The sequence below is a fragment of the Saccostrea echinata genome, unplaced genomic scaffold (assembly GCF_033153115.1).
Source record: "Saccostrea echinata isolate AGI-Se365-2 ecotype Australia unplaced genomic scaffold, CSIRO_AGI_Sech_v1 ptg000047l, whole genome shotgun sequence".
In the NCBI taxonomy this organism is placed as follows: domain Eukaryota; kingdom Metazoa; phylum Mollusca; class Bivalvia; order Ostreida; family Ostreidae; genus Saccostrea; species Saccostrea echinata.
In genome coordinates, this window is record NW_026889796.1 from 861087 (window position 1) to 875385 (window position 14299).

Sequence of the window (14299 nt, forward strand, 5' to 3'; positions counted from 1 at the left end):
TTATTAAAAAATGTCAAACTATCTAAGATATTTTTCTAAAATATCTTACTCTTCATAACACGTTTTATTAGATATTTATTTTGTGCATTTATTAAAGTAACTTTTAAAATCTAAAGCATATTATTTGCTAATAAAATATTTTTTTTTTTTTTTTACATTTTCTTTGAAAAAATATAAAATACAAAATTAAAAAAATTTAAAAAAAAATAGAAATAAAAAAAATCTTATGCCATGCTGAAAAACCGTAAAAAGAGATTCTCTAAGATTTTGGTGTAGCATTCCACGTCAGATTATACTTTCTCACTCCGTATTTTTTTAGTAAAATCTGAGCGTATCTATGCCCAATGAACCTACATAAATACACCACATTATATTCTTTAAAAGTTAACTTACTTAATTGTGCCTTAGTTAAAATTCCAATATACAATAAAACTGTAAAGATGAGCAGGCTTTTGAAAAGCTCCATCCTCTTTCACAAAACTAGAAATCCCACCTTCACTTGAATTGATGTTTGTTCGATCATGACGTCATTTTCTGTTTGGACATTGAGATTTATATGTGACCAGGACATGTTCAGACAACAGAAACGGTGATGTTTTCTGTTAAAGAGAGGGAATTGTCGATATTAATACTTTGATCCTGTGGTTTAAGCTTGTAGAAAAAATATTACCATGAACACGTGAAAATTCATGCATCACGTGTGGACAATAACTGATTGATTTTCTCCAATTTGGACAACGGGTACAAAGCACTAAAAAGTGAGAAAATAGCTCAATTTATAATCTTCAGCTTTTTTATTATTTTCTCTGTGCTTTCTTGTCAACCAAAACTTTCTCTACTTTTAAAGATGTACCTGAACACTTTGCATATAAATGTAGAATTTGATATCTCCGATCACATGTGTTAAATATGAAAATATAATCTCTCCGCCCTGTAAGCATAGAACGTTATTATTTTTGATAACTGCAATCCCCGTTTGAACTTTTATCCTTTATAAATTCATAAAGTGCTAAAAAATGTTATTGCCATTTTTTTCTTCTGTATTATAGTACGTTCGAAGACTTTTCTTTTACGAATTATACTTAGTGATTTGTAGCACTGTAGTACTGATTCATTTATCTATAGGCATGGTTAAGAGTTTTGTGACTGTTAATACGTTTAGAATTCACTGATTTACAACCGTGTAGAGGTCATTTAATACAGTGTATCATTGTTTTTAATTTCATTGAAGTGTTATAAAAATATCTAAATTAGAATTTGAATAACAGTAATACTTGTGTAAATATTATCAGCAAAAGTAGACTTCTGTATAGTTTTCTTTCAATGAATCTTGTTGAGTTAAACTGAGTGCTTTAAGAAAGATATATATATATACTCTATAGATACTTTAACTTCAATATGTTTGTAGTAATATACATGAACATGTATCTTTGCAAATATAAATAAATTATTCATAATCTGTGAAAAATTATACAAATAACAGAAGAATATATTCAGCCGGTATTTATTGCCAATGCTCTTTTTGAGAAGCATTGTCTGATATTTGAATTGATGAGGAGATTCTCTTATACCCTTTTTGGTGTCTACTTTTTTGGATATCAAGGGTCTTCGATGTACAGACGTCGACAGGGTTTACATGCTAACACTGAGAAACTATTAACAGACACATTTCCTCATTAATACCCTTCTAGTGCTTCGAATTCGTCTAGCCATTGACAGAAGTTGATGAATATTTTTGCCAATACAAACAATACTGCGTTCCAGATCGTAGGAGTAGAACCTAGCCACAATGAATGAATGCACAAAGGATCTTTCCAGCATATACATCAAGATTGTAGGTCTACGTAACCGCTACCACCGTGAAATCAGCCCTATTTGGACCACAGAAAATGCTCTCATATTTGAGCATTGGTATTACTGTAATGAAATCACTTAAAAGTAGTGTGAGGTTATCCATACTATGCAACATAGCCCTTTTATAAGGTTGGTTGAAAGAAATATAGACTTCACAGAAAAGCATATCGACCAAGCACGGAGTGCGAGGTCACTGTATTTTGGGGGGGGGGGGTCAAATTAAAATATCTATGGATTGACTGAATGAAAGGGCTTTGTTACATTTTCAACAGTGAAATACCGTGATTTATTTATTGAATAAAAGTGATATTCTCTCACAGTGTGAAAGGATACCAAGGTAATATTCTCCCATAGTGTGAAAGAATATCAAAGGAAGTAAAAAAAAAAATAATAATAATAATAATTGCTAGCCTGTCATAATATAGAGATAGTAACTGAACCATCTTGATAGAGACTAAAACTGCCAGAGGCAAAGGAAAAATCAAAGAAATTGTAATAAACAGAAAATTCAACTATATTGTAGTTGGATATGAAATTTATTTCAATTCACTCCGATGAAACAGGATTTTTGGATATTTTCACTCGTGCTTCGCACTTGTGATAATATCAATTAATCCTGTCCCACTCGTGAAATAAATTTCATATCCAACTACAAAACATTGAATTCCCTCTATTTATTTGTTATATCATTTTCTATAAAGGCTGAACTTTTTTTAAAGGAATCATTTTTTTTTCTTTAAAGCCTGCATTATTATTTTTTTTTTTTAAGATTGCAAAATGTGAAGGAAAATAAAATAAAAACTTTTTGTTCAACTTGAAGTTCTACCATTTTTCACCGTCTGACACATTTTTTTTTTTTTTTTTTTTTTTTGATTCGATCACGAAATGGTCTCTATATCTGTACAATTATTGTTTCAAGACGAGGCGAAGAAATTAAGATGTGATACTTATGGACATGAATGAATAATGTGTCTTGTCTTGAAAAGAAAGTATTTAATTTAATTTTCACAAAAGAATTCAATATACTGAAACATGATCAATGTAAAAAAAAATTAAAGAAGATACAACATCATTAACATCATCGCTTAAAAAGCTAGATGTAAATATTAGAAGTCTCTTAAATAAATAAAAAAAAAATCACAAACTCGTCATGATTGTCAATTACATCTAATTTAGTCTCCATCCAGAAAATGCTGTTCGTCCACCAGTTCCACTTTCAATGTTCCCAGCATTGGCCCCGGATTGAGTCCTAATGAAAACGTCATCCCCTTGATTGATGTGAATGACTAGCGCATCGCTGACTGTATGGTCTCCAGTGGGGGCGTAGAGATAGGCCACACCCATAACGTTGTGATTGTGTACCAGTTCCGCTTGGTGATAAGCCCCGTTAACTAAACGCATGGACCATGTAAAAACATAAAAGCCAGTTTTGGGCACAATGAAAGCTCCAGTTGCATTGTGATAACCGTTTCCAGCATTGGTGATTATTTTATCAAAGATTAAAGTGCGCGAGGCACCAGGATTAATGGTATCACCCGTCATATATGCATAAAAAGCCATGATGTCTTTACTTGCAGAGGGTGTTTGGGTTGTATGAAGTGGTAGTAATAGCCTTCCTGTGAATACAAATGTTGTTTAATTCATGTGCTTCAGAGTACTATTTATTGAAGACCGTAAACAACTTTAAAACATTTGACTTTACACGGGCAATAGTATCGGGGGGGGGGGGGGGGGTACATATTATAATCAGTATGAAAGGCCAACCCCTCTTTTTGCTACTATTTTTCGCAGCATATTCAACATATCCGCCGTGTGGATTTCCAATCCTTGATGTCCGGCCAAAACACAGATTCCATTAAGGAAACCGAAAATAACACACAACATGTTCCTTATTTTCATGTTAACACATTGACCGATTAACAATATATATAATTTTTCAGCTGTATTTGACACGGTAAAGGATTATTTGATCAAATGATTCAGCATTCAAACTCCACATCGGGCAACATTTCATCCCTTGTTGGCTAACATAATCAAAGTTGACATCACAATCAGTCAATATTCTGTATACTAATAATCACGCATATATATATATATATATATATATATATATATATATATATATATATATATATATATATATAATAAATCAGCAGCAACAGTTTCAAAAGGGAAGGGGGGTAACCTTCAAAAAAAAAAAATAAACTGTCCAGAAAGTGTGTGCGTGGGAGAGAAGGGACTTCCCAAAATAATCTGACAAGCATATAAAAAAAAAACATCCTTAACTGTCCCCAAAGTTTTTTGCTTCCATAATCGATAGTTACATCAAAAAGTGCTAATTATACACAAGACATGAAATTGTTGTTATCTGAAACATTTCTTTTTATGAATAAGCAAAAGAAATATAGGCTTAATACATTGTAATATATACTAGTACTTGTCTACTACTTGATCAAATGAAACAAAATTCATCATGTCAAGTTAAGAGAGGGAAAAGGGGGAAGTCTCCTTGAGCATTATACCAGTATGTTTTAGTTTTTTGTCAGGCATTGAACTTGAAAACAGCAATGTGGACTGATTTATTTTCAGTATTGCAAGTTATGTCAAAACCAAACTACCATTATATCTATACACATGTAATACATCTATACTGACTTTTCTGAGAATTGTATTGACAGCCATACAGTTTTAACACAGTCTTTTATTTAGCCTCATGGGCTAATGTGGTCATGACAAAAAAATCACTGCAAGTGGTACATATGCATCTTAGAGATGCAAAGTCTGATCCAGCTTATATTGAATCTGACATATTTCATACTTCAGTATGAGAGTAAGGCCTGATCACAGACTCCAAATCCACATTAAACATACGATTGCCACATGTTTTAGATGCTGTAGCTGACCAGTATTACACGCTAAAGCGACTCCTGTTAAAGACAGCATCTGTGTATGCTAACAACTTATTGTGATAAGTATAAACCAATCAACTACACAGGTATAGCTTTAGCTGTTATTTGATGTATGGATCACTTGCTATGCTTGATACAACCGTGATTCTGGTAGAAATTCCAGTTTAAAAATAGATCTGATATTCAAATTTTAGCATAAAATGTGATGGATCTAACAACATTTTGCTTGGCACATGAATCATATTCTTTACAGGAACCCATTTTATGTGTATTTCTTATGTACGTAGAAACATAATTTTTGGTTAAAAGGTCATTATACATATAGGGTTGCAACATTTTTTTCCGTTTAGTTACATTTGGTCATTGTAATCTTTGAGTATCACTAGAAGCAATACCATGTCCATTTCAATTCAGTACTCATTCCTGATTAATTTGTTGTTTCTCTTATACTCAAACTTTGATGCAAAGGTTTTAGAGACATATACACTGTATTTCATATTGATGAGTCTCAAAATGCTATAAATAATGTAAATTTTATTAATTTAAAACATGCAGTCAATTAGAAGATTTTCTCTTGTTATGCCACCATTTAATCACAGCTTCCCTCTTCTTCCAGATGAGATCCTGGCCATATTTCACATACCATCTAAAAAACAAAGTTTTTGTATTTATTTTTTGGTATACATGTAGAAGCACAAAGAATTTTAGTCAAAATATTGAAATGTACACATCGTTCCAAGTAAAATACTTACATGCCAAATAAGGTTCCACCTAAATGTGCAGCATGATCAAAAAACCTCCATCTAAACACAACTCCCAAAATATCAAAAGTTAGCAGTCCTAGTAAACCCTGGTGATGGAATTAAAATACACTGTAAGTACGCCTATGATATATTGCATTATCTGTTATTTAAATTCTGCTACTCATGGGAAATCAGAAAAGAGTAGCATTTGAATACACACAATTATGAGGATTTATAATCAGTGGGTGAACTTAAGTGACCCAATATAGTGACTCAATATGAGGTATGTTCCGTTAGAGCAAAGCATATTTGTGCAATACAAGTATACATTGACTACTTTATGCTTATTAAGAGGTAATGCTATTATAAGTATGTACATGTATTATTAATGGTCGTTGTAAAATGACTGGTTGGTGTGTACTCAATCAGTTGGAATTATTTTATGTACAACACTAATGCAACTAGAAGTGAGTCACCTCTAAATCCACTAAACTACATGTATTATGCACTAACAATAATTTAAATGAAGTGTTTTATGTATACTTCAACTGAGCTTTTAATGTTTATACACACTGACTGTGCTGTGAATGAGTGTGGGATAATCTGGTCTATAAATGTTATACTGGGTTAACTGTCAGGGTAGATTTAAAGTTTATACTCACTGATTGAGCTGAGAATGAGTGTGGGATAATCTGATCTATAAATGCTATGCTGAGTTGACTGTCGGGACAGGTTTAATGTTTATACTCACTGACTGAGCTGAGAATGAGTGTAGGATAATCTGATCTATAAATGTTATACTGCGTTGACTGTCGGGACAGGTTTAATGTTTATAATCACTGACTGAGCTGAGAATGAGTGTGGGATAATCTGATCTATAAATGCTATACTGAGTTAACTGTCAGGGTAGGTTTAATGTTTATACTCACTGACTGAGCTGAGAATGAGTGTGGGATAATCTGGTCTATAAATGCTATACTGAGTTGACTGTCGGGGTAGGTGAGACATGTGGCTCCAATCAAGGCACATATAGCTCCTGACTAAACATAAATATAAAAAAAATCCCATAAACTTACTTATTACTAGTAAACTACAGGATTTCTTCATTAGTATTTTGTTAAATTGGTAACTGTATAACACAATTTAAAAGAATGTAGATAATATGCACTGATGTGAAATACATCCTGGGACTTGAATCTTTCAAATTTTGATTGTGAAAATAAACTCTAAGAAGATTAACTCAAGTGTTCTGTCTTAAACATATCAGATCTGATAGACTCTCCTATACAAAATATACTTTTCTAGAAATGAAAACATAATTTGCTAGTAGCAGTATCAGCTCACCGCTCCTACAGAGGGGGTTGGAATCTTCCAGGCAACCTTGTTGCACATGCTCACAAAAGATGACACAGCAGCTATAAAAAGAACAAAGGAAAATGAAAAAAAATATATAGAAAATAAAAAATTCTCTTTTACAAAACCCAAATAAAAGTCACTCATTAACCAACAAAAGGAGGCAGTATTATATAGATCTGCATTTTAAGAATTGAAAACAAACATGTGCATTTGAAGGGCATTTTTGAATTGAAAACAAACGTGCATCTGAAGGGCATTTTCCTTGGCAACAGAAACTTATTTAAACTGATATAATATGACCATTTTAATGAAACCTATGCCACTTTTAAATGACATATATAACACTTTTAATGACATAGAAGAGGTGCATTTTCTGTTTAAAATGTAAAAGGTACAAGGCTGTTGTCCAGCTTTAATGGCTGACAAAATTTTGCCAAAATTGATAAAATCTTTTTTTTTCATAGGGGAGTGTCCATCACATTATACATGTACATAGTTTTTATTTATTTCTTTTTTTAAACAAATTTTCTTAAGGCTATAAATTGGAAAAAATTATTGGGAAGTATGAAGAGGTTTTTTTTTTATTTGGGGGGGGGGGGGGGAGCTATGACAAACTGCAATATATATATAAATATTAGAATACTAACCACCACTCAGATAAACTCCTAGAAACTGTTCCTTGCCAAACATACTAAGTGTGACAGTAGAAAAACTCAACAGAACATACATATTACAGAACAAGTGAATAAAGTTTTCATGGCTGAATGCTGCGAAAAAGCTCCCCAGGACTGACTGTTCTGAAAAAGTAAAAACATTAAATTTTTACAAACAACAGTAAAAAATGAATGTCTGAAGACACATTCCTCAAATATCTGAATTTGAATCTCTTTGTATCATACCAAAAATATTATTATCTTATGATTTCAATTCTGTTTTTTATTGTCACATCAGCAATTACAGTGATATTTTTAATAGAATTATATAGGAAATACATGTACTATCCTCTGGTATTTTACATGTACATAAATGCTTAATGTTTAAGAAGCTATACTTCAATCACAAGTTCTTGGGGAAAAAATATACGATTATACATGTATATTATAGAGGAAAATGTTGTCTGACTTTAATAAATTTGACTTGAATAATAAAAGTTATAAGTTTTATAATAAGTTTAGATTGAATAATTGAAATCTTACAATTATAAGTATTGTATCTAGAAATCTGAAAACACACACTCAAATAACAAAAATATTGTTTCTCCAATAAAAGGAACTCTATCATAGAACTGCCTGTGTACCTTTACAAGGAGAGCATAAAAAGTATCTCTGCATGAAAGGATAAATGCGTGGGACCTTCCATAAAACATACACGACAGCATTAATCATGACAATCCCACTCACTAAGTTTGTCTGCAACCGAAAAACAAAACGTAAATCTAGTCTTAGAAGAAAACATAAATTTCTTTATTCTTTTACATCCGATTCAAATACTTTATTAAATTTCATCAAACTGAAGTAAATGATGACTGCACTTAACGCCTGTTTTGGGGTCTTTTTCGGTTGCTTCTGTTGCTTTTATATCTAAACCTTATTTCACTTTTGTATGTTCATGAAAGACTCCTGTCAATTTGAAACCAAATTTAAATCTTAAAATGATTTTAGACTGTGATACAATAAAATGATTCAATGTTTTCTGCATGCATGTCCTTACTGCTTTCCAAATATAGTGAATTAATTTTACACTTATCTGCCCTTGATTGAACATTAGATATGCATGAGAGGTGGAGCTAACATTGTAAGAATGGGTCTAAAATTAGACTTGATAAATAACAATGACATGTTTGGAAAAAAGAATGTGATCACTCTTTCCAATCTCCCTCTCCATTCTGTATGGCACAAATACACTTCTGACAAAGTTTCAAAACGAAATTAACAATATGAGCACATCAATGTAAATAAAGCAGATTTTATATCAATGCCAGATGACTTAACGTGTTTGAACACAATGTCCTAGTTAGCACAAAACATGCTACCCTACAAGTCACGTGACGGAATTTAATATTCACAAAGTTACCTGAGGTAAGAAATCACGTGGTGAATTATGATATTCAACATGTCACAATCCTTGGTTACAACACAGAGAGCGAATGTAAGAAGAAGCAGTTTTTTCTCTTTTTAACCATGAGCACATGTTTGTCTATTAATCTCCTTTTGAAACATTATTATTTGTGCAAATATACAACTACTGTTAAACGTAGAACAATAGACAAACATGCGCTGACTATGTATAAAGTCAGTAAAAAAGTGGGCGTCCTCATTATCGAATGGAGATTCAAGAAATTGTGATGACCCTTGCCTTTGAAACCAGATTCGAACTTCGTAAATACACACTTTTATTAAACGTAATTACATAAAGTTGTAGATTGGATGTTGACCATTCTTGCAATGAAAAGAAAAATGCTTGTTTTGAAAGTTTATTTTGTCGCAAATTTCGAAGGTCCTTAAGTGCAGTCATCCTTTATAGGATTTATTTTCTGCAATTATAATTAATAAAAGAAAATGTATAATTACACATGCATTTAAAAGGTAATATCTTTTTCTCACTTTATAATTAATGTACAATTTAAAAAAAAAGAGTTTCCATCACACATATATGTATTAATTAACTAAGTTTACTTACAACTTCTATGAAGTGGTTTTTTAAAACTCCATGGTTGAAGTACAATTGTTGCTTCATTGCCTGAATTTTTTTCTTTATGTTTTCATACTCCCAAATCATGGCACCTGTAAAACTGCAACCACATACCTACAAATAATGTAACACAAAGTATTGGAAACTTTAAAATATTTAATAAAACAAAGAACTATTAGAAGAGGACAAAATGTGATGGATATAATTATAAACAAACTCTCTGCTAGTTGAAGAGCAATATGAAAGAAAACGAATAAAGATCATCTCAGCTTTCTAAATGCTTGTCTTTAAAGTTTTTTCTATAAATTTATAATTTAAAAACCTTACGGTGGCTGTTAATAGGAAATGCTTCACGAGGAGAGAACTGTCACTCTCATAGTGTTGATGTGGACCGAGTTTTGTGCCACGAGCCCCTCTGATAAACTGTTTGTGCGTAAAAGAACAGTTGTTTCCCTTTGGCAATAGCAGTCTTCCTTGACAAGCTTCATTGAAAACATGACTGTGTTTGCATAGAGAAGTTAAACTGAAACATTAAAAAGCAGAGATAATGCATGAATTTATGGTTAATAATGCTTTTACCAAATCACTTCAACGACAAATTAAAAATAGCAACCGTTTACAGAAGAAGTTTGATGAGATGTTTTAAATCACGCATCACTTTATATTTACCCATAATTTGTTAAGGTTGTCTATAGATACAAAAAAATAATAAAATAAAATAAAATGAAGTCCAGTTAACATGGTTAATGAATATGTAGTTTTATAAACTTATATTTATTGGGATTAAAAGAATGTGTAAAAAATGAAATCTTGAAAGTATAAATGCACCACTTATTACCTTAAGGGAAAAAAAGAAAATAATTTAAAATGCAATTGTGACAGAGGAAGATATGTATTAACCATGTTACAAATAAAAGCCAAAGTTAACCTCAATGTAATTTTTATATTTGTCCAACTTACATGTACATGTACATTTTAATATCTATGAAGTTAGAAATATCATATTAAACAGTTTTAGTTATTTATCAATACCGGTAAATGTTTAATGTACCAACTTCATTCAATGTTTACCGGTAGATCAGCTATATGCAAGGCATATATAAGGATTTATATTCAGGATGGTGTATTTTGTGTAATTGTTAATTGCTGAAAATAACATTAAAAAAAAAATTGGATTTTCTAGACTAGACATTAAAAAATTTACCTTTTATTTTTGCCCTTTTTGCTCTAATCTGAAGTGGGCGAATTTAAAAATGAGTGAATTCAAAGAAAACAGCATTATTTTTTTGACAGAAAGTAATGCTGTTTTCCTTAACAGATCTTTGTCTGGGTGAATTTAAAATGGGGCAAAACTGTTTGCAAGAGTGAAAGGGCAAAAAAAAAAAAAAACCCTGCATAAATTAATATCTAAATGTATATAAATAAGGTATTTTAGTCTCATTTTAATTCATCTACTATTCACCAATCTACCTGAATGCATGAATTTCATAATTATGGAAGGGGCACTGCTCAACATAATTATGTATTTAGTTTTTCTGTCTAATACCCAGAAGCAGAGCATCTTCGCTAGCCAAGGGTTTTTGGTCCACTATGGGGAGCAGAGCAGACCCAAAAACCTTGGGGGTTAACGCTAGATGGTACAATGTACAGGTAGACGAACATGAGTTATTCGTGTTCGCCTACCTGTACATTGTACCATCTAGCGTTAACAAAAAAACCTTGGATAGCGAAGATGAAAACAGAGATGATATTTTTGAAGAAGTTATGCATTTTCACTATTTGATTTATTGAACTCCCTCTTACACCAGAGCCCCTGACCCTGCATGGGGGCATGAATTTCACAATTTTGGAAGAGGGCTTAATACTCATTGCCAACAGTTTGACTGCTTTTTGACCAGGAGTAAGAAATTGATGAAAGATTGCATTAATTTTGATTGTACATGTATCAGCCCCACCCTTCAAGCCCGGGGGGGGGGGGGACCATGAAATTCACAAATTTTGTTCCCCTTCACCCATAGATGCTATATATATATATACACCAAACTTGCATGGTCGAAATTGGTTCAGCGGTTCAAAAGAAGACGCTGAAAATGTTTAAATATTATGAGACAATGATTGATGATGGACAAAAATAGATAGCAATGTCATGTGAGTGACTAAGGTGACCTAAAAATGCTCATTTGAGGGATTTTTGATTTTTATTTAAATTATCAAAGTCATTGAACAGACATAGAAAAACAAACAATACACAAACACAATCCTGAAGATAAGCCCCTGTGACCCAAGGGCTTAATTAATAGTTTAAATAATCTAACTGTGTCTTGGGATAATCCTTCACCAAAAAACTGGATCCGCAGGACAAATATCATTTTAAGGTAGGTCGCAGGTTTGCTTTTGTCATCAGTTTCGGTACACAATTTCGACAATTCCAGTGGTTGTTTTGTGCTTATTTGATTATGACGTCAGTTACGTCACAAAGGCGACGTTGCATTGCTTCCCGTTTATTTCTCTGAAAATTACTTTAGCAATAGAATCTAGTCCGTACAAAGTGAAGAAAGTACATGTTATTGTCCGTAATTGTATTGTCGTAAATGTATGAACCAAGAGTATTATATTGAATTCTGCTCTGATTAGGCCTATATGTGTAATGTATAAGAACTAAGAACAAACTAATAAAACATAATAAATGTGATGCACAAGGCAAAAGGAATAATTTATATTGTAAATGATACTAAACTGCTAAAGGTCCATCAAAATGAGTCAGTGTTAAATTAAAGATATGGCATGCAAAATGAAAGTTACCGTAAATTGCTAAGCCAAAAAATTGAAAGGTTGTATGTATGCACGTAATTTGTAATGAAGGGAAGGTGCGTAATGCGCCATGTTTGCTCATCACAGCCGGAAAAAAACAAATTTGTTATTTTTAGGATAAAATCAATCCTCAACACTAAAAACGGATGAAATTTAATTATATGCATTTCCCCCCCTTTTTTTTTTTCTTAAATTATTTTGTATTTGAATCTGATAAAGTCGTTCTCTTTATGCAGGCTAGTAAGGAATTCATTTATCACAGAGAAATGCATTAATTAAACATGTTAAAATAAATTTATACAAACACCCGGCATATCGGACCTTTATGACACTCTAAAACAGATATCAATATACTACATGTATTATGAAATACAAGTATCAAGTACATTTTTTTTATATAACAAAATTAAGCTGTCTGTGTATAACCTGAATGCAAGTATTTTACATTTTGCCGATGAAAAATTGATAAAGAAAAAACAAAACAAGAAAGAACAAATGTTTGAGAGTTAGGATTATATACTGAATTGCGATTGATATAAAAAGAACATTGCCGGTAAACACCCCTCCCCCCCCCCCCCCCCCTCCTCAGTAGCGTTTTTTTTTTTTCTTTACCAATTTCGAATGAAGTGATGAAATTCACATGTTATAATTGAAATCTGAATAATGAACTTGAACATCCTAACATTACTTGAATTAATTATCAATCGCAGTGTTGTCGCTGTATTTTAATTCTAATGCACAAAGAGTGTTTATCACAGCCGTGTACCGTTCATTCTGACTTCCTGGGCAAAATATGAATTTCATAATACAGATAAGTAGATACATTGCTGTTCTTCCTAACACGTTTCGCAATGAGTGAAATGCTTAATAAAATTATAGCGTGCATCTATGTCACCTTTTAGATCTTGTATATTCCAAATATAACGATACTTATATGTAAACGCGATTACCTTCAATATACATGTATGACGTTTTAGTCATAAATAACGCCAAAAACGCAACATTTTGGCGATATAAAAGCAAACTTTAAAATTATTTAGCGAAAAAACTAGCGAGAAGACATATCAATTTTTTTTACCTCAATAGTTTTAATTTTACCTCATCTTGATATTTTGAAATTTCTGAGTAATTCGTCTAAGTCTTTAAAAAGTTATCCGACCTTTTCTAAAGAAACTCTTGCAGTAAAATTCTTTTAAAAACGTTATTTTCCTATATATTTCTATAGTAAAGCGTAAAAATAATACCGAAAACTATACGGCGTTTACAGAAATATAGCACTAAAACCACGTAGGCAAATTAATAAAAATTTTAGATAATATGCTGTAAATTCTAAGGAACATTATTTCAAATTTTCAGGATATGTTTTCTCATAAGAATTTTTATGCAGTAAACCCGCGACCTACCTTAACGATAGGCCTAGTCTAGAACAATCTATTTGGACCAACCAAAGGCTAAACAAAATCGTTTAAGCATGCCAAAAATCGGAATAAAGATATCACTCATTCTTGGATAACAATCTGGTCATCAAAGTTAACTACAAATTATATACATGTATGATGTAATGACTAAAAAAGTTTGTTATGGTTTGATAACAACATTGCATAAGGGTTACTGGAACTGAGGAAATCCGAACTGCAAAAGAAATACTTGCACAAATTAAAAGAGAACATGCAGGCATATCGAAAAAACTCTCACCTTTCCAGTGATCGCTTTGCTGGAAATCTACATAAAAGTATCAAAGATCCTGGCATTTTGAACGTTTCTTAACTCGCATCTAGACTACATTCCTGTTTTTCTTTTCGAGAGGTTATTGTTATGAAAGTAAACTCTTGAGATAATCCGAAAGCCACGTGTTGGGATCACCAAAACGTTTTATTCATAGGAAATTTAAACTTGCGTTTAGTTTATAATGTAATGACTTGGATCGACACATGA

General features: G+C 31.9%; 2 protein-coding genes across 2 annotated transcripts; both read right to left on the reverse strand.

Moving 5' to 3' along the window:
• Positions 1-3007: 3007 nt before the first annotated feature.
• On the reverse strand, positions 3008-3466 carry LOC133202891 (complement C1q-like protein 4). The gene has a single exon (XM_061338759.1). It carries the CDS (start codon positions 3412-3414, stop codon positions 3022-3024), a length of 393 nt encoding a protein of 130 aa, XP_061194743.1. The 5' UTR covers positions 3415-3466; the 3' UTR covers positions 3008-3021.
• Positions 3467-5282: 1816 nt separating this feature from the next.
• LOC133202314 (presenilin-associated rhomboid-like protein, mitochondrial) lies at positions 5283-14170 on the reverse strand. The gene is made up of 9 exons (XM_061338109.1): positions 14060-14170; positions 9881-10076; positions 9542-9667; positions 8160-8271; positions 7510-7659; positions 6851-6921; positions 6436-6546; positions 5516-5613; positions 5283-5409 (listed from the first exon to the last, which is right to left on the reverse strand). The coding sequence occupies exons 1-9, from the start codon at positions 14113-14115 to the stop codon at positions 5319-5321; spliced, it is 1011 nt and encodes a 336-aa protein (XP_061194093.1). The 5' UTR covers positions 14116-14170; the 3' UTR covers positions 5283-5318.
• Between the last annotated feature and the right edge of the window lie 129 nt (positions 14171-14299).